The 23,439-nt window shown below is 37.8% G+C and overlaps 1 protein-coding gene across 4 annotated transcripts in view; it reads right to left on the reverse strand.

Annotated features, from left to right (window-relative positions):
• Usp37 (ubiquitin specific peptidase 37) overlaps positions 1–23,439 on the reverse strand; it is a 75,536-nt gene that overhangs the window by 26,605 nt on the left and 25,492 nt on the right. For 3 of the 4 annotated variants that reach the window (XM_013011726.1, XM_013011708.1, XM_013011700.1), the window contains 10 exons: positions 22,386–22,470; positions 19,434–19,595; positions 12,538–12,669; positions 12,272–12,395; positions 11,289–11,479; positions 8,711–8,828; positions 7,407–7,486; positions 5,637–5,801; positions 3,732–3,797; positions 64–205 (listed from right to left, as the gene is read on the reverse strand). In XM_013011726.1, the coding sequence (XP_012867180.1) occupies positions 64–205; positions 3,732–3,797; positions 5,637–5,801; positions 7,407–7,486; positions 8,711–8,828; positions 11,289–11,479; positions 12,272–12,395; positions 12,538–12,669; positions 19,434–19,595; positions 22,386–22,470 (1,265 nt within the window). The remainder of the gene's footprint in view (positions 1–63; positions 206–3,731; positions 3,798–5,636; positions 5,802–7,406; positions 7,487–8,710; positions 8,829–11,288; positions 11,480–12,271; positions 12,396–12,537; positions 12,670–19,433; positions 19,596–22,385; positions 22,471–23,439) is intronic. The other variant, XM_013011717.1, reaches the window with a different exon arrangement.

The raw sequence follows: 23,439 nt of genomic DNA on the forward strand, positions 1-23,439 counted from the left end.
AAATAAATAAATAATAAAAGCTACACAAATCTTTGTAATATATTTTGATGAAAAGTTACTTACTTTTTCCAGGTCTTCTTGCTGCTCTTCATTGCCTGATATTTCACAAAGTCTCTGGCTAAGGGCCACAGAACGTTTGAGTTCATCTTCGCTGTCTGAATCAAGGCATAAAGCTAAGGAGTACTTGGATTTGAAGGTGAATTTCCTATAATTAAAAAAAAAAAGTCCAATAAACATTTGCCTTTGTTATTCTTTTGATGTGTAAGTAACAAAACAAAAAGCTTTTCCACTATGGAAAATTATTTAACAGAGAATCAAAAGAAGTAGTTTGAGCATTACCTTTGACTCACCCCTAAAAAGCCATGCTTTGAAAATTGGGTAACTTTTAATGCTAATATAGCATCAAAATACTACTTTGTGCCTTTTTTCTTTTTAATGAGTACTTTATATAAGTACTCTGAGTTCATGCAGGCATAACAATGAATAAATGTTTTTGACAATAAAGTGCATGGAGTAATTTTTGATCTTTTAAATTATGATCTATGCACTTAAAAAAAAAAACAAAAACAGTAACATTCCACTTATCTAATTCTCTGCAGGTCAGACTTCTGGCAACCTCTACCTTCCAGAACAGACTCCAAAGTAAGAAAAAGGCTTCTGAGGAAAGCAGTTCCAAAGCCCAAGCACTTACAGGGACCCTTTCTTATCCAGGACATGGTGTATAAAATAGTGTAGCAAGTTCATCAAGAAATGAGAGCTAAGAAATGAGAGAAAATAACCACACAAAAAAAGAAAGAAAAAGGGCAATAAAGAACTATGAAGTCATTTAGTGTAAAGGTAAACTGACATAATAATTAAGAGCTTCTGAGGGCAATATCACATTAAAACACAGTGCAGCTGAGCATGGTGGCACATACCCATAATCCTAGCACTTGGGAAGCTGAAGCAGGATTACAAACAAGTTCAAGGCCAGCCTGGGCTACATTGTACGATCTTGTCTAAAAAATGAAAACAAAAAACCCATAGTGCAAAAACTGATGTACATAACTGACTCTAAACCATAAGATACATAAATATCAGTGTATTTAAGAATATAAGAAATAACAACACTTTAGTAAAGTTTTCAGACAAAATAGCTAAAAATTTGAAATGCTTAAAAAGTTACATAAAAATCATTTTATGGAATACCAGATATAATTTTTCAAGGATATCATATAAATATGATGTTAGTGTACTATCTTCTAGGTGAGCTGAAAATAAGCTAAAGAAAAAAAGTGTAAAGGTCAAAGAGCAATAAGTTTCTCTGATGGAAGTGAAATTCACATGTAATTCTAAAATAATATAAAATGGAAATCTAACTGTGAAAACTGTAAAAAAAAACGTATGTTTGCTGCTGAGAGCAGAGCGGCTATCACTGTGCTCCAGCCTGAATGGTTGAATTACATATTCAAAAAGGTTTGTAATACAATTCAGAAATAGCCAATTAGCCATTTCATACCTTAAAATCAAACAAACATTATTAATTTTTTTTTTGGGTGCAGTCATGTACCTGAACTCTGGGCCTGGGCACTGTCCCTCAGCTCTTCAGCTCAAGGCTAGCACTCTACCACTTGAGCCATAGTGCCACTTCTGGCTTTTTTTTCCCTGCTTATGTGGTGCTGAGGAATTGAACCCAGGGCCTCATGCATGCAAGGCAAGCGCTCTACCACTGAGCCACCTTCCCAGCCCCAACATTATTAATTTGTTTATCCAGATAACTATTTTGCTTAAAGAGTGATAACTGGCTAAAACTTTTCCAGGGAACCAATGCTATTCTGGTTTACAATTTGATCACCATGATAGATCTTCTAGGGACCAATTATCCTTTACTGTCTAATTCTCAAATCAAGTAGACTTGGAGAACAGATAACTATGCCAAAGTATAATAATACCCAGCAAAACTGTTTCTCGCAGTTATAATGACTTGGGACATAAAGAACACATTCCATTAACAATTACTGTATTTACAGAAGGCAGCTTGCCTGCATCAATGACAAATATTTATCCTGTTTATGTATCATTTGCGCACTTTCTAAGTAGCCAAAGTGGTATTGTTTATTTGTATCTCCAGCTCAAGGCTAGTGCTCTACCACTTGAGCCACAGTGCCACATCTAGCTTTTTCTGCTTATGTAGTGGGAAGGAATCGAACCCAGGGCTTCATGCATGCGAGGCAGACACTCTACCACTGAGCTACCTTCCCAGCCCCTCATTTGTATCTTGAGAACGGGCAAGAGTATTCATATTAGTACTATTTCAGATTTCTAGTTGTATTAGTCATCTGATGTAAATTCCTCTCTCTCACCTCCTCCCCCAACCCCTTTCTTTTTTCTTTTCCTGCCAGCATTGGGGTTTGAACTCTGGGCTTGGGGACTATCCCTGAGCTCCTTTTGCTAAAAGCTAGCACTCTCACACTTGAGCCACAGCTCCAAATCCAGCTTTTTCTGTAATTAGTTGGAGATAAGAATCTCACAGGCTTCCTGCCAGGGCTGGCTATGAACTATGATCCTTACATCTCAGCCTCCTAAGTAGCTAGGAGTACAGGTGTGAGCCACCAAAGCCTGGCTCCCAAAGTCTTCAAATAACAAAAATTTGTCTTTTCTACGAGTATACTTTGGAACATCAAGTTTTGGGAAAAATGAAATTTAAAGCCAAATAGCAACTAAGTGAACTGGAGTAGTCTAATCTGGAACTGGAACTTTATTTTAGAGAAGGTATAATTAAAAGAAAGTAAATAATAAACATGTTTCCCTCCTTGGACAAGAATATGTACATTCCAGTGCATGTTTGTCTTCCTAACCTATTTCAGTGTTATTTCTATTTAGTGCCAAAGCCATGAAGTCTAAACTGTCTAGCAACAGGTAAACAGATGAATTCTATGCCTATCTTTTTTTTTTTTTTAAACCGGGCCTGGGGCTTGAACTCAGGGCCTGGGCTCTGTCCCTGAACCTCTCTATGCTCAAGGGTAATGCTCTACCACTTAAGCCTCAGCATCACTTCAGCTTTTTCTGTTTATGTGATACTTAGGAATTGAACCCAGGGCTTCATGCATGCTAGGCAAGCACTCTACCACTAAGCTACATTCCCAGACCCTTGAGGCTTATCTTTGAAGAAGGATGAAATGGACCGACATGATTTTTTTTTCCTTCAATCTTTAAAATCCCTTGTCATCCATTACTCAATTTTTATACATATACATATATATTTTGTTGTTGTTGGCTGTGGGACTTGAACTCTGGTCATGGGTGCTGTCTCTGAGCTCTTCACCTCAAGGCGAACACTCTACCACTTGAGCCACAGCACCACTCCTGGTTTTCTGGTGGACTAATTGGAGATAAGAGTCTCAAGGACTTTCCTGCCTGGGCTGGCTTTGAACCATGATCCTTAGATCTCAGCCTCCTGAGTTGCTAGGATTATAGGGTTGGCCACCGGCGCCCAGCTATATATTTTTAAGTTTTAAGAAGTTGAAAAACAAAATAAAGGATCGTTTGAACTTACTTTGTTGTTAAAACCTGTTATGTCCTAGGCTATATCCTAAACAAGATTCAGGAAAATTCTAAAGTATGGGCAATACAGAACAATTATCATGCAAAAGGAAAAACACTAAAGAAAAAGGGCATGGGTAACCTTAGAGATTAGAGTGAGCCAAATCGTTAAAAATACAAATTTTGGGTATGCAAAAAATATAACTCACTTTGAAGGTGTAGAATGGCTGGTGATGCAGGAATTCGCCATTTGAGAGGCTTTCAATGGTCTAGAACTATCAGAAAATTAGAAAATATATAATGCATACAATTGTATTACTAAAGATATATCCTTGACTCATAAAGTGAATTATTCTGTATTATAATCTCATATATCCTCTTGGAAAAGCAAATAATTATGATCCTTTAGTTAAAGTAACTAGTAATGGAGGCCAAGACAGACAATGAAATACCATCTCCAGGTCCTCCTTTGATGTGTAATAATTGAAATAAGTAGTTTTGAAATGAAATCAAATGAAACGCACATGAAAAGAACAACTTGGGGGAAATTATCTCGTCGGTTCTTTACTATTTTTGTGCAGGTTTTGGGGCTTGAACTCAGGGCCTGAGTGCTGCCTTCAGTTTTTCTGCTCAAAGCTAGCACTCTACTATTTTGAGCCATAGCTCCATTTCCAGGATTTTAGTGGTAATTGGAGATAACAGGCTCATGGACTTTCCTGCCTGGGCTGGCTTTGAACTGCAATCCTCAGATCTCAGCCTCTTGAGTAGCAAGGATTATAGGTGTGAGGCACCAAAATAAAGAGAGCTCTCATTTACTGAGGACTTACTAGATGTCAAGGTCTGTATAGAGAAGTGTGCATTACTTTATTTAATGTTCACAACAACCCTATTATAGTCTCCACAAGTAAGTCAAGAAATCTATCCAAGATCTTAAAACTATTAAGTTGTATAAGTCAGACAGCCTGTGATCATAAAGATGCTATGCTATACTGACAGCATTGAACACTCTTCCTGCTGCTCCACCAGTAGAGGGCAGCTTGCATCAAGCAAAACATTTACTCCAGACAAAAGCCAAAAGAAAAAACAAAACGAAAACAAATACTAAAGACAAGACATATGCTTTTTACTAGATTTCCTGAGGACTTCAGTGTAAACTTATGAGATATAACTGACAAATCTAAAGTTGGCAAATGATCATTTGCTTTTTACCATTCCACTTTAGTCAAGAGATCTGGCTTTTAAATTTACACATTCCTTTTTTTTTTTCCTGGACAGGGTCTTGTTCACTATGTAGCTCAGGCTGGCCTTGGGATCCTACTGCCTCAGTCTCCTGAGTGCAGAGATTACAGAAGTGCATTACTATACCCAGTGAGTGAGACCTGGCCTTTTTAGCTACTGAATAACAAAACCAATCTCCTCTGCAAATTTGACTTGAAAAAAAAAAGCCAAAAATTATTTCACCTTTATAAAGTTTTAGACCTTTATGGTGCTATCATCTTGGTGTTCAAGTAGAAAAGAACTACAGCATAACATTCCAAAATAACCCAAGTATGCAGAAAACAACAAGCACAGCATTCAGAGAAACCCTAAAGTTTTCTCAGAAACATGAGCAAAACCTATAAAGGTTATTTGTTTTTGAATAATTTTTAGGAATCACTGAAGTTATTCACATTGATCTAACTAATTTACATTTATGAAGGTACTATCTATTTTTTGGGCTTCAGCATAACATTTAGTTTGTCAAATTTGAGTATCTTAGAGTTAGCTAAGGCATTTCACTGAAAGAGAATCTCCATGGAAAGAACACAGAAATCAGTATTTTCTGTGTCCAGGTGATGCTTATATTCACAAATTTAGTTTATATTCCTAAAGAATATCTTCATAGAAGAGTAGAGACTTTTCCTAAACAAGTAGGCTGTTATGTAAGGCAGCTAATACACCTTGGAAGAATTCTAAGCATTTTCTTCAGTAATTGAGCCCTAAAGTTCTAAAATAAAGCAAAACTAAAATCTTCTTGGTCTGATTTTACCTAGGTTATCTAGTTTGGACATTCTCTTGGATACAAAACTCTATTGGAAAAGGGAAGATGAAAGTATTGTCTCTTCTGGACTTACATTGCCGTATGTGCATTCCAACCAAGAGTAAAAGGTGGTTTTGTATTTTCAGTGCAATGAGATGATAAGGTCAGGTATCTTGGAATGATGACTTGCTGTCCAATCTTGTTGTTAAGTGAGAGGGCCACATTGTAGCTATATCGTTTCAAATGAAGAATGAGGATTCTGAAAAACAAGGAGGAGGAGATTTGAAGATAATAATTCAAAGACAATAGTGGCAGAAAAGAGCATGGACTTTTGTCTCCAATTAATCACCAGAAAAAGCCAAAAGTGGAGCTATGGCTCAAGTGGTAGAACGTGCTAGCCATGAGCAAAAAGGCTCACAACAGCACCCAGGTCTTGAGTCCAAGCCCTAGGACCAACACACACAGACACACACAGATCATGCTAACCATATTAGACAAATTTTGATTAAATGAAAACATTTGGCCCAACTAAACATATTTCCAACATTTACTGAATATCTGCTATGTGCTAGGTGTTGAGGTATATAGAAACAGAACCCACACTGGATACTGATGAATTAAAGAGGTTTGGGTTACAATTATCATAGGGAAAAAAAATCACAATTAATTTACTGCAATTTTATAATTTAATAAATTTTAAAATGTAGCTAGTGATACTGGAGTAAATCCTTATTTACCTTAGTGTTTCAACTATGTGGATTTTTTTTTTTATTTTTGCAGGTCCTAGACAAAAATTTGCCTGATCTATGGAAAACTGAAGACACAAACTCAAAACCTTGTAAATTAAAGTTAATGATTATACTTCTCTTTAAGAAAATATGCTAGAAGCTGGGCACTGGTGGCTCATGCCTGTAATCCTAGCTACTCAGGAGGCTGAGATCTGATGATCATGGTATGGAAAAGAAAAGTCAGTAAGACTTTTTCCCCTTATTTTTGGTGCAGATCCTGGGGCTTGAACTCAGGCCTAGGTGCTGTCCCTGAGCTTCTTTTGATGAAGGCTGGCAATAGACCACTTGAGCCACAGCTCCACTTTAGCTTTTTTGTTATTTATTGGAGATAGGAGTCACACAGAATCAGGTTAAGTCAATGGATCACACCTGTAACCCTAACTACTCAGAAGGCTGAGATATGAAGATCATGGTTCAAAGCCAGCCTGGGCATGAAAGTTCATGAGACTCTTATTTCCAGTTAATCACTAAAAAACTGAAAGTGGCTCTGTGGCTCAAAGTGGTAGAGCTTTTACCTTGAGCAAAAAAGCTCAGGAACAGCCCCAAGTCCCTGAGTTCAAGACTCACAATTAATCCCCCCAACCCCTGGGAGAAAAAAAGTCTCATGGACTTTACTGCAGGGATGGCTTCAAGCTGTATCCTCAGATCCCAGCCTCCTGAATAGCTAGGATGACATGAGCCACCAGCATCTGGCTTATGAGACTCCAAATAATCACTGAAAACCCAGAAGTGGAACAATGGCTCAAGTGGTAGAGTAGAGGTCTTACACAAAAAAAGCTCAGGGGCAGTTCATCCTGAGGACCAGTACAAACAAAATCAGAGTAGCTTTGAATATTAAATGAACCAAGATAGGGCTGGGAAGGTAGCTCAGTGGTAGCGTGCTTGCCTTGCATGCATGAGGCCCTGGGTTTGATTCCTCAGCACCACATAAGCAAAAAAAGAAAAAAAGCCGGAAGTGGCGCTGTGGCTCAAGTGGTAGAGTGCTAGCCTTGAGCTGAAGAGCTGAGGGACAGTGCCCAGGCCCAGAGTTCAGGCCCCATGACCGGACCAAAAAAAAAAAAGACAACTGAATTTACCTGGGAAGTCTGTTAAATTTGTGTCTGACAAGAGCAGACTTTCCACCACACTTTTCACAAGAATATTCAAGTTCTTCTGCCTACAGAAAGGCAAGAGGGGAAAATAAGAATGAAGCTGAATCAGAGTTAACCAATAAATGCACATCATCTTTTCTACTATTACTAGTTCAGTAGAATGACAACTCTAAACTAGTTTATACTTTGTGTCTTGAGTAATAAATTAAAATCTAATATTTACATGTCCTATTCCAGAATTCCTTAATGCTGTGTGTATGTGCACTCACACATGTGCTTGAACCTGGGGCCTGAGTTTTTAGCTCAAGGCTTCCATTCTACCACTGAAGCCACAGGCTCCACTTTCACCTTTTTGGTGGTTAATTGTGAGAAAAAGAGTTTCATGGATTTTTTTTTTGGTCTGGGTTAGCTTCAAACCTTGATCTTCAGATCTCAGCCTCCTGAGCAGCTCTACCCCTTTTCTTAATGGAACTCAATCTGGTGACAGCCAATTAATAACAACTACACTAAAAAGGCCAGTTTGGGATGGGTACTACCTAGAGAAAACTGAAGGAGAAATCCTTAATATTGGAGATAAAGATATATAGAAAAATCTTTAGCATATAATAGGAATGGTAGAGAATGATTAAATCAATCAAAATGAAACAAAATAAAACAAAAAAGCAGAGAAATTATTTTTGGGTGGATTTAAACACCCATCATTTAAAGATCAGATTAAACAAAAATCTTGAGGAAAACAACCTCATGTTGCTTCAACAAAATAAGGAGCATTATTATTCAGATCAAGAGGGATCTTGGCAAATACCACCACTTAAAAGATCAGCTACACAACAGGCCTGATTATACTATAAAAATATTCTGAATATCTGTGAAAGTATAGCATACACACTAATGATTCTTCCTTCCTTTTCCTATCAAAGTACATGCCACCTAAGAAAAAGCAGTGGTTTTCATTCCTCAACAATTAGCACATCAGCTTATATGAAGGAGAGCCATTTTATTTCATATTACCAAATCTGAGCATGTATTACTGCAAATGCCTTCATTAGTATTTGCTTAAAATGATAAACTTAAGATTATCTAAGAAAAACTTTGTCATTTAGTTAAATATACCATGTATTTAAACATCCAATTTTCTTCAATGAATTATCAGACAAGCTTTATAAAATAAGTATTCATAAACATTTTTCATTTGCTTCCTTTCAAATACTTTTGTTGAAATTCCACCTTGAAGAAACAAATTTCAAAGACAATTTCGTGTGATATATAAAACATAGTTTATTACATACCCTAAAGAAAAGGTCAAGAGAATCTTGAATTGAACGAGGAGGGAGTGGTTTTTTTCTTCGAGGAAGGTCAATGGAGAGATCATTAAATTGTTCTCTTTTGGGAATAGTTTCCCCACACCTGAATAATAAAAGGAAATGAATATAACTACTTGGAACAATACAAAAATTCAAATATACTAGACATATTACTCTACCATGGAATTTCTAGTGCCAAAACAAGTAACATTAAGGACTTTTTTGTGCTGATTTTAATATCGTTTTTAAGTTAATACAGATAAAAATCCTTGCAAATATTTAAGTACTTTTTAAAAATGTTAACTTTAAAATTTATATATTTTAACAATACCTTAAGCTTTAAAAAAATTAAAGTATAGCTGAGGCACAGGGCTCATTCCTGCAATTCTAACTTCTTGGCAGGCTAAGAATGGTTCAGGGCAAGTTAAGCAAAAAAGTTCACAAGATCCCATCTCAACCCATATGGTACAAGCCTGTCATCAAAAGCTACATGGGACACTGAAAATGGGAGGAGCGGGAGGCCAGCTTGGACAGAAAATTCTGTGAGATGACAACTCCAATGGAAGGGAAGTTGAAGGTAGTAGCGTGCACTCCTGCTGGGTAGATGAAGTATCTATCTTCCCATTGGGGAAGCCTAAAAAGTAAGCAAACTGCTGCTCAGTGGCATGCTCAGATGGGAACTGGGACCCTATCCTAAAAATAACCAGTGAAAAACAGATTTGGAAGAGTGGCTCAGTGGCATCACACCAGCCTTACAAGTACAAAGTTCTGAACTGAAACCCCCCCACACACCCCTAAACAAAGTATAACATATATATAGAAGAGTGAATTAATCATTGTAGTAACATCCATATTACTACTGATGAACTGTTTTCACTTTTTGACTATATGAACACTACTATGAAAATATTGTGTGTTCCATACATCATATAAGCCCTTTTGTTAGGTAGCAGCATCATTTGGTTATTGAATATATTTTTATAATGCTTTTAGCAAAATTTTTTTTCTTGGTCCGGGCATGGGGCTTGAACTCTGGGCATGGGCAATGTTCCTCAGATCCTCAGCTCAAGGCTAGCGCTCTACCACTTGAGCCACAGCACCACTTCCGGCATTTTTCTTTTTGCTTATGTGGTGCTGAGGAATCGAACCCAGGGCCTCATGCATGCAAGGTAAGCACTCTACCACTGAGCCACCTTCCCAGCCCTTTATAATGCTTTTAGAAAATGGGTTCAGAACAAATACTCATGTTTAATTCTCTTAGAAGCAAAAACAAATTTTTAGACAGTTGTAGCTGACTGCTTCACTTGTCCTCTTGTTATTATACTTTAGTAATATACAGCTTTCAGCCCAGATTTCTTACTGCCACAGAGCAAAATTGAAGAAAAAGGAAAAACATATTTTTCATTCAACAAATATTTACTGAGTGCCTCTGTCAGAAGGTACCCTGTAAGGAGACAGAGCACCATAACCTGTGGAAAGTTGGTAGTCTGAATGTAGTATTGGAAAGAACAATTTAAATACCATGGATTTGGTTTTATTAAAATAAGCAACTAATAAGGAAAACAAGTATTCTTGCATAACTTAATCTCCATGGACCAATGAAAAGACAAAGTAAAGCACTGTAGATCAAAATTATTTAACCCAGCATGGCAATGCAGGCCAGTAAAACCAGCACTTAGGAGATGGAGAAAGACAATTAAGAATTTGAGGTCCACTTGGTTTACTAGTGAGCTCCATCCACCCTGGCAACATCCTATCTCAAATCTAAATCTCAAAAGCCAAATCCTATCTCAAAAACTTAAAACCAAAACAAATAAACTATGAAACAGAATAAATATCTTGGTTCTATTCTCAACAGCATTTTTTTTTGTGCCAGTTCTGGGACTTGAACAGGACGCTGTGTCCGAGCTACTTTTACTCAAGGATAGCAATTCTACCCATTGAACCACAGCTCCACTTCCAGCTTTTTAGACTTTCTTGCCCAGGCTGGCTTTAAACTGTGATCCTCAGATCTCAGCCTCCTGACTAGTTAGAGTTACAAGCGTGAGCCAGGGGTGGCCAGCTCAACAAGCATTTTATAGAAAGACTCAAAAAAAAAAAGAGAGATTTGGTATAATCTATGAGTTTATTATGCCTGCATTCTCCCCCGTCCTCCCAGCATAGGAAGGAAAATAAAGTAAGAATTCAAAGTATTTACACCTACAATACCAGCAATTCAGGAAGTGGAGGTAAGAGGATCATGGCTTAAGACCTCCAGACAAAAACTTAGTGAGACCCTATCTCAAAACCAAGCCTTGTGGGGTAGAGCATGCCTGGTAATTCCAGCAACTTGGGAGTTGGAAGTAGAAGGATTGTAGTCAGAAGCTGGCCCAAGCAAAAACCTAAAACCTTTATCTGAAAAAACTGAAAACAAGTGGTAGAGTGTTTGCCTTATAATCATCAGTTCAATCTCCAATACTGGAGAATAAAATAAGAGGAATTCATAGCATTTTGTATAAGAAAGTTTTAATCACTTGTGATAAAGGATTAAAGAGGGAAAATAGTTTGCTTAGAGACTACTTACGCTTTACAAATGATGGAGTGCTGAACCTCAAACTCCAAATTAGTAATAACAGGACAAGTGTATACTCTGGTAGCTGAAATATCTGGTGAATTTTCTTCTCCAAGAACAGGCTCAGACTTCCAAGTTTTATTTAACTTTTCCATATCCTCTTTTAGTTGGTCTAGGCACTGACTTAGAAATTCATGAGCATCCTTAGAAGACAATAACATCTGTCTTCAGATCAAAATAATTTATTACCATAATAACAGCCACTTAAGTTACAATTTATACAGACAAAGTTCTTTGAAATCAGTTATGTAATCAAGGTCAGGCTTATTTATTTAAGGATTTTAGGGTATGCATTTTATGAATAAAAGTAAATGACATCTGGAGCTGGTGACTCACACCTGTAATCCTAGCTAAGTTAGTGTTAAACAAAAGAAGCTCAGGGACAGCTCCCAGGGTCCTGAGTTCAAGCCTCAGCACCAGGCAAAAAAGACATAAATGACAAGGACTGGATGTAGTTCAGTGGTAGAGCACTTGCATAGCATGCATGAAACCGTGGGTTCATGCCTAGCACTACAACAAAACAAAAAAACAAAAACTGTAAGTAAAAACTATGACAAGTTTTATATTCTTAACTATGTAGTTGTATTAACATGATGAATAAATGTCTTCACACTTTACTAAAAAAATAATTTTTCACTGGCAAACTACATTTGTATATTAAGATATAAGAGTTGGGCAATGGTAATGGGCAATGCATGCGAAATTCTGACATTTGAGAGACTAAGTCTTAAGGGTTGACAGCTGAGGTCACCCTGCCTCTAAAACAGAATAAGATCAAATACAAAAGAGTATTATTGAGCTGCATCGTAGCTCAAGTTTTTTTCAATCCATGATGACCATACTACACAAATAACATTTCAAAATAAAAACCTTGTTGCCTATTAAATAATTTCAATTTCCCATATCTAAAAATGTTTGAAATAATTAATACTCACATTCTGCATATAACCAGAGAATCTTTCTGCTGTAGCTGAAATGGCATTTTTAACCTTCTTGAGTAATTCTTTTTTGGTCTCTGAATTACAGACATCTTTTTTAACAAGCAAGTGTGCAAAGCGTCTGATAAAATAAGACACAGAATAAGCATGTTTTAAAAACCACCAAATGGCATAATATTTTGAAGACTACTAACTATTAATACATAAAATTTTGAGTGCAATAATTAACATAAATGGTCCTTTAGGAAGTACTTAACAATTACCTAATAAGTGCATTAAGTGGAATTTTCTTCCATGGGATACCCTGTTTAAGTAAGTCGTTTGCAAATGACTGGAGTGAAAACAGAGACTGCAAAATAGCATTCATATAGCATGTATTTCCCAAGTTGGAAAATCTGAAATTGAAAGAAAAAAATATATTAAATACATTAAAATATATTCAGTATAGCAAAGGTAGGTAGGTTCCTGAAGTAGATTCAATACAGCACTTTGTCATGCATAAAATCTACCATGAGAAATAAAATAGAACACATTTGGAACTACAGGAAACTTCTTGTGTATGTGTATGCTGGTCCTGAGGCTTGAGCTCATCACCTGGGCACTGTCCCTTGAAACTTTTTTTATGTGTATGTGTGCTGATCTTGGGGCTTGAGCTCAGAGTCTGGATGGCGTCCCAGACCGTTTTGCTCAAGGGCTAGGAGTCACAACTCTATTTCCAGCTTTTCTGGTAGTTTAGTGGAGATAAGGGTCACCAACTTTCCTGCCCCGGCTGGCTTTTAACCATGACCCCCAGATGTCAGCCTCCTGTACAGCTAGGATTACAGACATGAGCCACTGGTGCCCTTTGATCAAGGTTAGTGCTCTACCAATTAAGCCACAGCTCCACTTCAGGTTTTCTGGTAATTAACTGGAGATAAGAATCTCAGAGACTATCCTGCCCCAGCTGGCTTTGAACCCTGATCCTCAGATCTTACCCTCCTGAGTAGCTAGGATTATACTGCCATCCTCACCTGGCTAGGCAATTTTAACACACCATTCTCAGAATGACAAAACAGATGAAAACAGGTAGAAAAGTAAGAATACAAAAGATCTAAAGTCATTTTGTTAGCTATAGGAGACATATTAAAATGTTATCTATCATATCATAAAAACACTACTGTGGCTGGGCACCAATGGCTCACGCCTGTAATCCTAGCTACTCAGGAGGCTGAGATCTGAGGATCATGGTTCAAAGCCAGCATGGGCAGCAAAGTTCGTGAGATTCTTATCTCCAATAAACCACTAGAAAACCAGAAGTATTGCTGTGGCTCAAGCAGTAGAGTGCTCACCTTGAACTGAAGAGCTGAGGGACAGCACCCAGAGTTCTAGCCCCACGACCGACCAAAAAAAAAACCCAAAAACAAACAAAAAAAAACCCCCACTACTGTGTCTTACAGTATCTAGTAGTTTCCACTGTTATGCAGGACTGTAGTGCTATTATATTTATACATTTATGGCTATCATACATTCAATGTGAATTCTGGCTTTTAGCACTAAGTATTCATCTTTGTCTTATTTAATAGTTTCTGGGCTAAGCTCTACTTCTTATGTATCCAAACTGCAACCTTTATTCTTTTTCTTTTTGAGAGTGGGTCTTACTATACCCCAGGCTGGCTTCCCTTGCCTCTGGTTTCTGAGTTACAAATATGACACATTTATTTTTATTTTATTTTTTTGGGTCCGGTCGTGGGTCTGAACTCTGGGTCTGGGCACTATCCCTCAGCAATTTAGCTCAAGGCTAGTACTCTACCAGTTGAGCCACAGCGCCACTTCCAGCTTTTTTCTTTTTGCTTATGTGGTGCTGAGGAATTAAACCCAAGGCCTCAGGCATGCAAGGCAAGCGCTCTACCACTGAGCTACCTTCCCAGACCCATATGATACATTTATTAATGTAGTTGGTCTCAACTGTCATAATTTTTACTTATCTAGCATGGCTTTTAGAAATATTTGAGATTTTTTGAAGGCTAATCATTTTTGTTTTATTTATTTATTTATTTATTTTTGTCAGTCGTAGGGCTTGAACTCTGGGCTTGGGTGCTGTCCCTGCGCTCTTCAGCTCAAGGCAAGCGCTCTACCACTTGAGCCTCAGTGCCACTTCCTCATTTTTGTTTTAGTTGTTACATCTACACCTAAACTTTCTACATTGCAATTAAGTCCATCTGGATTGTTTGTTCTTAGACTCACAGCTCTTATTTTAGTTTCTGTCTCTCTTCCAATTTTTGAAGTGTGATTTTTATTACCTTCGTAGAAAACATTAAGATTATATACTACACTTCTAAATGTGTTCCCACGGTTATTTAACTTATCTCTGTAATCGAAGAGAGGAAGTATTCACTCTTTATCTTCTGGCAATGCTCCAGTCACATTTTGGATGGATAAGCTCATCTTTTTTTCAGGAAGAGAAATGCATGTAGTATTTTGAATTTTTCCATTTTAAAATCTTCCTAGCCTGAATACCATTTAGCTTGCCATAAATCTTTTTTAACTCTTTTTTTAATCAAATCTTGAACGTAATGTTCACTGTTACTTTGTACATCGTATTTCTTTAATTAAATTTTTTTCCTAATCTTTAGAATCTAATAGCTGTCTTAAGATATGTTTTGACTATTGCAGGCTGACATTCCAGGTTCCTGGAGAGCATTTTTGTTTTTGTCAGTCATGGGGCTTGCTCTGGGCCTGCACCCTGTCTCTGAGCTCTTTAGCTCAAGACTTGAGCCACAGTGCCACTTCCAGTTTTCTGGTGGTTAGTTGAAGAGTCTCATGGACTTTCCTGCCCAGGATGGTTTTGAACCATGATCCTCAGATCTCAGCCTCCTGAGTAGCTGGAGGGCTCTTTTAGTGTATAGATTACAGTTATCAATAGTAATACTAGTGTTTTTTTTTCTTCAGAAAAAGAAAATTAATTATTAAATATATAAAATTACATATATATTATGTAATATGTATTAGTTATATGTAATATAGCTTTTTTTTGGGGGGGGGGCTATTTCTCAGTTCAACCAGTTTTTCCCAGACCACCTGAACTTTTTTTTCGGCCAGTCCTGGGGCTTGAACTCAAGGCCTGGGCACTCTCCGATCTTCTTTTGCTCATGGCTAGCACTCTACCACTTGAGCCACAGTACCATTTCCAGCTTTTTCTGTTATGTGGCACTGAGAAATTGAACCCAGGGCTTCCTGCATGCTAGGCAAGCACTCTACCCCTAAGGCCCATTCCCAGCCGTAGGACAATTTTTAATTCTCTAGTCTCAGTATTTGGTTGATTCACCCCTACTAATGATCATTCTTTGCAGCTGTTACTTCTGGTACTAGTCATTTTCACTCCTTTCCCTATAATCAGTGCAGAAACTATCAAGATCTAAACCTATATTCAGTATTTTGGTCTCAGTATTTATTATCTTTCTGGAAATAATGGTTTTCTAAGTCTTCCCCTCATACATATTCTCTTTCATGTAGTTAAGTCTTCAGTTCCCAACTATGAGGGAAGCTTAGGCAAAAGAACATGAACCCTGCAGGAAATTGGTTTGCTTCTCTACTTGGAAGATCACCTCATTTCTTAGTAATGTTAAAGCACAGGTTACTTTTTTATTATCCTTTAGACCTGGCAGTTTTCTACTCAGATGTCTTCTTGTAAAAGAGTTTTTGATCAAAGTGCTTAAACTATTTGAAATGCTATTAGTTTCTGAAAGAGGATTGAAAGAGATGTAATGTTTAGACTTACAGGCAGTATACACGAATAAAGAATTGGAGAAGACTAGAGCATCAACACTGGACAACACAATGATGCTGTCAAAAGAGTCTGAAGGAAGAAAGTGACAGACCAGAAGTAAACTATAAAATACCCAAGAGGTGGTAAGAGGAAAATCTGGATGAAGAATGGTTACCAATATAAGAATGCTGTCAGTCCTGGAGGCATGGTTTAAATGCTAAGTACTAGCCTACCAAGTACAAGGCCCTGTGTCAACTCTAGTACTACAAAAAGAAAAAGAAAAGAAGAGAGAAGAGAGGAGCCTAGGAAGCAGACAAAAGTAAGGATAATAATCTGAGACAGATCAATCAGAATGAAGAACAAAGGAAAACATGTATTAGAAGACTACTTAAAACAGAACAGGAAAGGCAAAAACTCATAGAGAAAAGTGAAATGTTTTCTCTAAAAATTTTCTGATGTTTTCTGCTAATAAACGAAGCATCTATTGTGGATAAACCAAATTTCCAGTACTACTCATTGAAGTAAAATGATGAGCTTAATGTTGGCATTAAAAAATTTTTTTTAAAGGCAGTAATTTGAGTAACACTAAAAAGCTAACAGATTTTGGAAGTGGGGGATGGGGTCAGAAGTAGGGTTTGGCTTAATTTGCTTAGCTGGCATTCTATCACTTGAGTCATGCATCCAGCCCTACTTTATAATGGTTATGTTGGAGATGGGAGTCTCATAGACTTTCCTGCTCAGACTGGTCTTTGTGATTTTTCAGATCTCAGCTTCTCAAATAGCTAGGATTATAGCCATAAATTACCCAGCAACAGCCTTAGGAGGGCAATTTGTAAGAATAATTTTAATTTAAAAACAAAACAACAATAACAACAAAAAACACCTCAGAGTGCCTTCCTTAAAGCAATTTTACTTCCAAGAATTTACCTTATAGAAAAATTCCATCAAGCCAGGCACAGGTGGCTCATCCCTGTAATCCTAGCTACTCAGGAGATCTGAGGATTGAGGTTCAAAGCCAGCCTGGGCAGGAAAGTCCATGAAACTCTTATCTCCAAATAACAACCAGAAAACCACAAGTGGTGCTGTGATTCAAGTGGTAGAGTGCTCACCTTGAGGTGAAGAGCTAAGGGGCAGAGCACCCAGGGCCAGAGTTCAAGCCCCATGATGGATTAAAAAAAAATTCCATCAAGTATTAAGAAGTACATCTTTGTCTACAAGAATGTTAATTCTACAGTATCTTATAAAGGGAAACCTAAGTGCACAATAACATGGTTGAAAGTTAATACATATGGATGCATAGAATTAATGAGCAATGAAAAATTTAAGAGAACATCGAGCAAACTTAAGAGAACTGGAGCAATTGCCTGGATTTTTAACACTGCTGAACTACTGGGGGGAAAAAACAAACCCAAACCCCAAACCAAACCAAACCAAACCAACCAAACCCATCTACACTTTGAGAGAGCTAACTTTGCTAAGCCTTAATTTACCCAGTAAAGCAACTTTTTTCCCTTGAGTTTGAACTCAAGGCCTTGTACTTGCTAGGCAGGTACTGTACCAATCAAGCACTTTTTTGCTTCAGTTATTTTTTGGATAGGGTCAAGAGTTTTTGTCTGAGGTCAGCCTTGGAGCATGATTCAATCTAAGACCTTCTACATAGATAACAGGTCTGTGCCACCCTATCTAATGTTTTGTTGAAATGGGGGTCTTGGGAACTTGTTGCCTAGGTTGGCCTTGAACCACAAACAATCCTCTGTATCTCTCTCTTGTTTCTGAGTAGCTGGTATTACAGGGCTCAGTCACATCAGGGTACATTTTTTTTTCCTTTTTGGTGGCACTGGGGATTGAATTTAGAGCCTCATACCTACCAAGTAAGTGCTCTCTACTTGAGCTATAACTTCAACCCCCTTTTTGCACTAGTTATTTTTGAAGTAGAGTGTTGCTTTATTCCCGGACAGGTCTGGGCAGGCCTGGGCTTCAATCCTCTTAGTTATGATTCTCTTGTCACTAGAGATTACAGGCTGACGGGTCCACAATACTAAGCCCAGCCATTGTACTTCCCTTTGTAGCTGGGATAACAGACACAAGCTATCTTACCCAGCCATTAGTTGAGATGGAATCTTGTAAACTTCTCTTTGATTGGGCTGGCCTGAAAGCCTGATCCCCCATATCTCTGACTCCCACATAGCTAGGATTACAGAGTTTAAGATTGCCTAGTAGATTTTTTTTCCTTTGATTTAAATATATCTATCTTATAGAACTTTTGAAAGTAAAGGAAAAATGAGTTTAAACACCATATAGCATTTAACATATAATAAACACTTCAGTATTATTATTACCACAGGTTTTAATTTAATCATTGTGTGCACGCGCGTGCGTGCGTGTGTGTGTGTGTGTGTGTGTGTGTGTGTGTTGTGCGGTTTAAACTCTGGGCCTGGGTGCTATCCCTCAGCTCTTCAGCTCAAGGCTAGTGCTCTACCACTTGTGCTACAGTGCCACTTCCAGTTTTCTGGTGGTTTATTGGAAATAAGAGTCTCATGGACTTTACCTGCTGGGGCTGGCTTTGAACAGCGATCCTCAGATCTCAGCCTCCTGAGTAGTGTGAGCCACTGGCATCCGGCTTTTTTTTTAATCATTACTAGTCAAGAGGCTGAGATCTGAGGATCTGAGTTCAAAGTCAGCCTAGGCAGGAAAGTCTGTCAGACTTTTACCTCAAATTAATCACCCAAAAGCTAGAAGTGGAGCTATGGTTCAAGTGGTAGAACTCTAGCCTTGAGCAAAAAAGCACAAGGACAGCATCCAGATCCTCAGTTCAAGCCCTAGGACCATCACTTAACCCCCCCCCCAAAAGCTGAAAGTATCAAAGAGTAGGATTAAGTATATAGTATTGGAGGATATACCTTAAACTCCTATATATTTCAAAATTTAAAAATTGTTTGAAAAAAAATTGTTTGAAGCTTGGCATTATAGACACACTTATAATACTAGCTACAGGCCAGGCTAAGTTTTTAAGAGGAAGAACTAAGGCCAGCCTGGGCAGAAAAAAAGAGCTGGACAAGGTGGTATGTACCTGTCACACTAGCTACTGGGAAGCCTAACACAGATTATGTTCAGGTGCATACCATAGTTGGAAGCAACTATTCAAGCAAAAATTAGGGCTGGAGGTATGGCTAATTGTAAAGGGCCCTGCTTATTAGCAAGCACAGGTCCTGAGTTCAAAACCTTAGTACTGCCAAAAAAGAAAATTATTTAGAGACTAAATACTGGATTTAACTTATTTATCAATATGATACTTTTTTTATAAGTAACCTGATTTTTAAATATTTTAGAACTTTAACTGTGACTCTTTCATTATTTTAACAAAAAAGCATAATTCAGTTGAATCACATGAAAAAGAAAATACAATATACCCACCCCTGTAGTTGCTGCTGTTGGTGAGAGGAAAGGGGCACTCTTGGTTTGTTCCAGCCAGTGTAATCCTGGTTATACCTCAGTTTCTTCACAGAAAGAGGAGATGGCTGAGGAAGAAATCCCAAACTTCTTTTGGCAGAGGGAGTCTGGCTTGAAACATTAGTCCTATTTAAAAAAAAAAAAAAGCATAATGAAGAAGAAAAAAATCAAAATTTGAATATTTCCCCCCCCTTAGTTGATTCAGAGAAAGTAAAGGGGAAAAAAAAATTTTTAAAGTAAATTTTGGTAATAAAGATCATTTTGGAGAAAGAAACTCATAAATGTCAGTACCACCCCCAAAATGAACCCTCATAAAAATAAATTATTAAGTCTATTGATAGAAAACTAAATTTTACCTACTGACTTACAATCAAAATTATCCAAGTTAGTGGGTGAGATGTGAGGATCACAATGTGAAGCCAGTCCAGGCAGGAAAGTCTATATGGGACTCCTATCTCTAATTAACCACCAAGATGCAAAAAATGGAGCTATGGCCCAAAAGGTTGAGCACTAGTAGTCTTGACCACAAAAAGTTCAGAAGCATAAAAGCTCAACAATAGCACCCAGACCCTGAGTTTTTATGCTCAAGCCTAGTGATCTACCACTTGAGCCACCACTACACTTCCTGTTTTCTGGTGGTTAATTGAAGATAAGAGTCTCACAGACTTTCCTGACTTGGCTGGCTTCAGATCTCAACCTCCTGAGTAGCTAGGATAAAAGGTTGTGAGCCATCAATGCCTGGCTCAATACTTGACTTTTTAGACTTCTTTCAATATTATTTTTGTAATTAATCTGGTCATTTTCACATACCTTTAAATGAAGCTTTTTATTAAAAGTTTTTTCTCTTCATACATTTCTTTGTTTTTAGTTGGTCATGGGGCTTGAACTCAGCCTGGGTACTGTCCCTGAGCTCTTCTGCTCAAGGCAAGCACTCTACCACTTGAGCCACAGTGTCACTTCTGTTTTTTTCAGGTGATTAACTGGAGATAAGTCTCACAGATATTCCTACCCAGGCTGGCATCGAATTGTGATCTCAGCCTCCTGAGTAGCCATGATTACCAGCACTGAGCTGTCTTCCAACATTTCTTATGGAATGTTTAGATGTGGAGTAGAGATGGACATTCTATTATTTTGAGAATCTGTACTGTATTTAACAAATCATTTGCAAACCAAATTAATGTTGGTTCTTTCTTTTCCCTCCTTTCTTCTTTCTTTGGTCATGGGCTTGAACTCAGGGCCTCGGTGCTGTCTCTGAGCTCTTTTGCTCAGGGCTAGCACTCTACCACTTTTAATCATGGCGCCCTTTCCATCTTTTTATGGTTAATTGAAGATAAGAGTCTCATGGACTTTCCTGCTCAGGCTGGCTTTCAACCACAATCCTCAGATCTCAGTCTCCTGAGTAGCTAGGCTTACAGGTGTGCGTCACCAGCACCCAGCTAAAGTTTTTTTTAAATTTGGATTTCTTTAATATTCTTCTAATAAGCAGAAATATCCAAAGATTCTAAGCTCTTAAATTCAAATAATTTAGTTGTCACTACTACAATTTAGTTGTACTCAAGGCTGAACACAGCATCAAATTTACTCTAATAATTTTACACAAATAATACAATGTTTTTATGATTTTCAACTTTAATAAAAAGACAAAATATAACAGTTTTGTGTGTGTGTGTGTGTGTGTGTGTGTTACTGGGGCTTAAACTCAAGAGCCTTATGCTTATATATCTGGTGTGGTGGTCTACAACTTGACCCATAGGGGTTGTTGTGGAAATGGAATTTTCAGAACTTTTTGGCCTGACCTGGCCTCAAACATTGATCCCATAGATCTTAGCCTTCTGAGATTTTAGGATTAAACATGTGCCACGGGTATTCAGCTGAAGTTTTTGTTTAAAAAAAAAAAAACAAGGACTGGGAATGTGGCTTATTTGGTAGAGTGCTAGCCTTGAACAAAAGCAGCTTAGGGACAGTGCCGTGGCCCTGAGTTCAAGCCCCAGGACTGGCAAAAAACAAAACAAAAGAAAACCACCTCTTAAGTATTGAAGGTAGCTTAAAACATAGAAAACAAAGAATATGTAAGAATAACTGAAAAAAGACATCTTAATATGCTTATACATGGGAGGATGGAAAATATCCTGATCTAGAACCTGGAAACATGACTAATCTAGGCACAACCAATAAGCAGTCTTAACTAAAATATTTCTAAAGAGTACTTTTTTCGGGGCTGGGAAGGTGGCTCAGTGGTAGAGCGCTTGCCTTGCATGCATGAGGCCCTGAGTTCGATTCCTCAGCACCACATAAGCAAAAAGAAAAAAGCCAGAAGTGGCGCTGTGGCTCAAGTGGTAGAGTGCTAGCCTTGAGCTGAAGAGCTGAGGGACAGCGCCCAGGCCCAGAGTTCAGGCCCTATGACCGGACCCCCAAAAAAAAAAAGAGTACTTTTTCTTTTTCCCTGTTTTTTTGTTTTAGTATCAGTACTGAGACTTAAACTCTGGGCTTCATGCTTCCACTTGGCTTTTTTGCTCATGACTGGTACTCTACTACTTGAGCTAGACCACCTCCTCTGGCTTTTTTGCTAGTTAACTGGATATAAAAGTTTCATGGCTTAATTCTCAGATTATCAGCCTTCTGAGTAGCTAAGGTTATAGGCCTAAGCCACCGGCATCCAACCAGAGTACTTTCTAACTAAAATGTTAAGATTCTACTATTCTCATAAATTTGGATATTATTTGTTCCCACAGTACCAGGATTTGAAGTCAAGGCCTTGTGCTTATTCAGATTGCTTGATGGTGTTCTACCACTTGAGCCTCCAGTCCTTGACACTCCTAAATTAGGACATTTATTTAGTTAATGCAAATTCCATCATTTAATATTCTGAAAAGTGAATGCCTTGAATTTTTTACAAGGAATATAACCAGTGCATACCTATCTAGGTTAGTGCTGCCAGAAGAGTAATCCTTGGAGCCAGCTCTGCTACCATAAAATGATGATGATTGCAAAGGTAAAAGTCCTATAAAACAAATGAAGCAAATTAATACCTAAAATCAATCACTAAAACTCACTGAATAATAAAATTACACTTCAGGTCTCTTATATGTAATTAATGTTCTTTTTTTTCCCTTTTCATCAAAGTAAAACTTATGAATGCTAAGAGATTAAGTACTCTGGAAAAAACTGCAACAGAAAAGCAATGTTCCCCTGACCTAACTCTGCCAGTTCAAATAGTTTCTGGCCTTTTTTTTTTCTTTTTGTGGGCACCAGGGCTTTTTCAGGGTCTTTTGCCCACCTGCTTTGCTTGCTCACTTTATCACTTGAGTCACACCTCCAGTCCTGCTTTTTTGTTTGTTATTTTGGAGTTGAGTCTTACACACTTCATTGCATAGGCTGGTTTTTATCTTTTATCCTCTGATCTCAGCCTCTTGAGTAGCTAGGATTATAAATGTGGGATACTGGTACCTGGCTCTAGCCATTTTATAGTTTTTCTGACTTTTTCCACAGTGCTAAGTAATGTGTTTCCAGTATTTCTTGATTTATTCATTTAAAACAGTACCAGCTGATTTCTTATTATTAGAGGAAAGTTTTAAAAATTGGATATACTTTTTTTCTGTAGGAGTCAATGTCACAATCGCAAACTATTGAAACAAACAGTTCTACTGGTCTGATCAAGCAAACTCATACTATTTATCAAGATCATGACACATTTTAGCTTTAACTTCAAAAGGTAACATAATATTAAAATCAATAGTAGATATCTAAGTTAGTTTTAAGAATTCTGGATGATAATACAGATTGGTAAGTGTGGGAAGCACCTGTCAAAAAGTCAGGGATAGTCTAAATTCAGGAATAGCCTCAGTGCCACTTCCAGTTTTCTGGTGGTAGAGATAAGAGTCTTTCAGACTTTCCTGCCCGAGCTGGCTTGGAACTGCATTCCTCAGATCTCAGCTAGGATTACAGGCGTGAGCCACCAGCACCTAGCTAA

The sequence above is a fragment of the Dipodomys ordii genome, unplaced genomic scaffold (assembly GCF_000151885.1).
Source record: "Dipodomys ordii isolate 6190 unplaced genomic scaffold, Dord_2.0 Scaffold1, whole genome shotgun sequence".
Classification (NCBI taxonomy): domain Eukaryota; kingdom Metazoa; phylum Chordata; class Mammalia; order Rodentia; family Heteromyidae; genus Dipodomys; species Dipodomys ordii.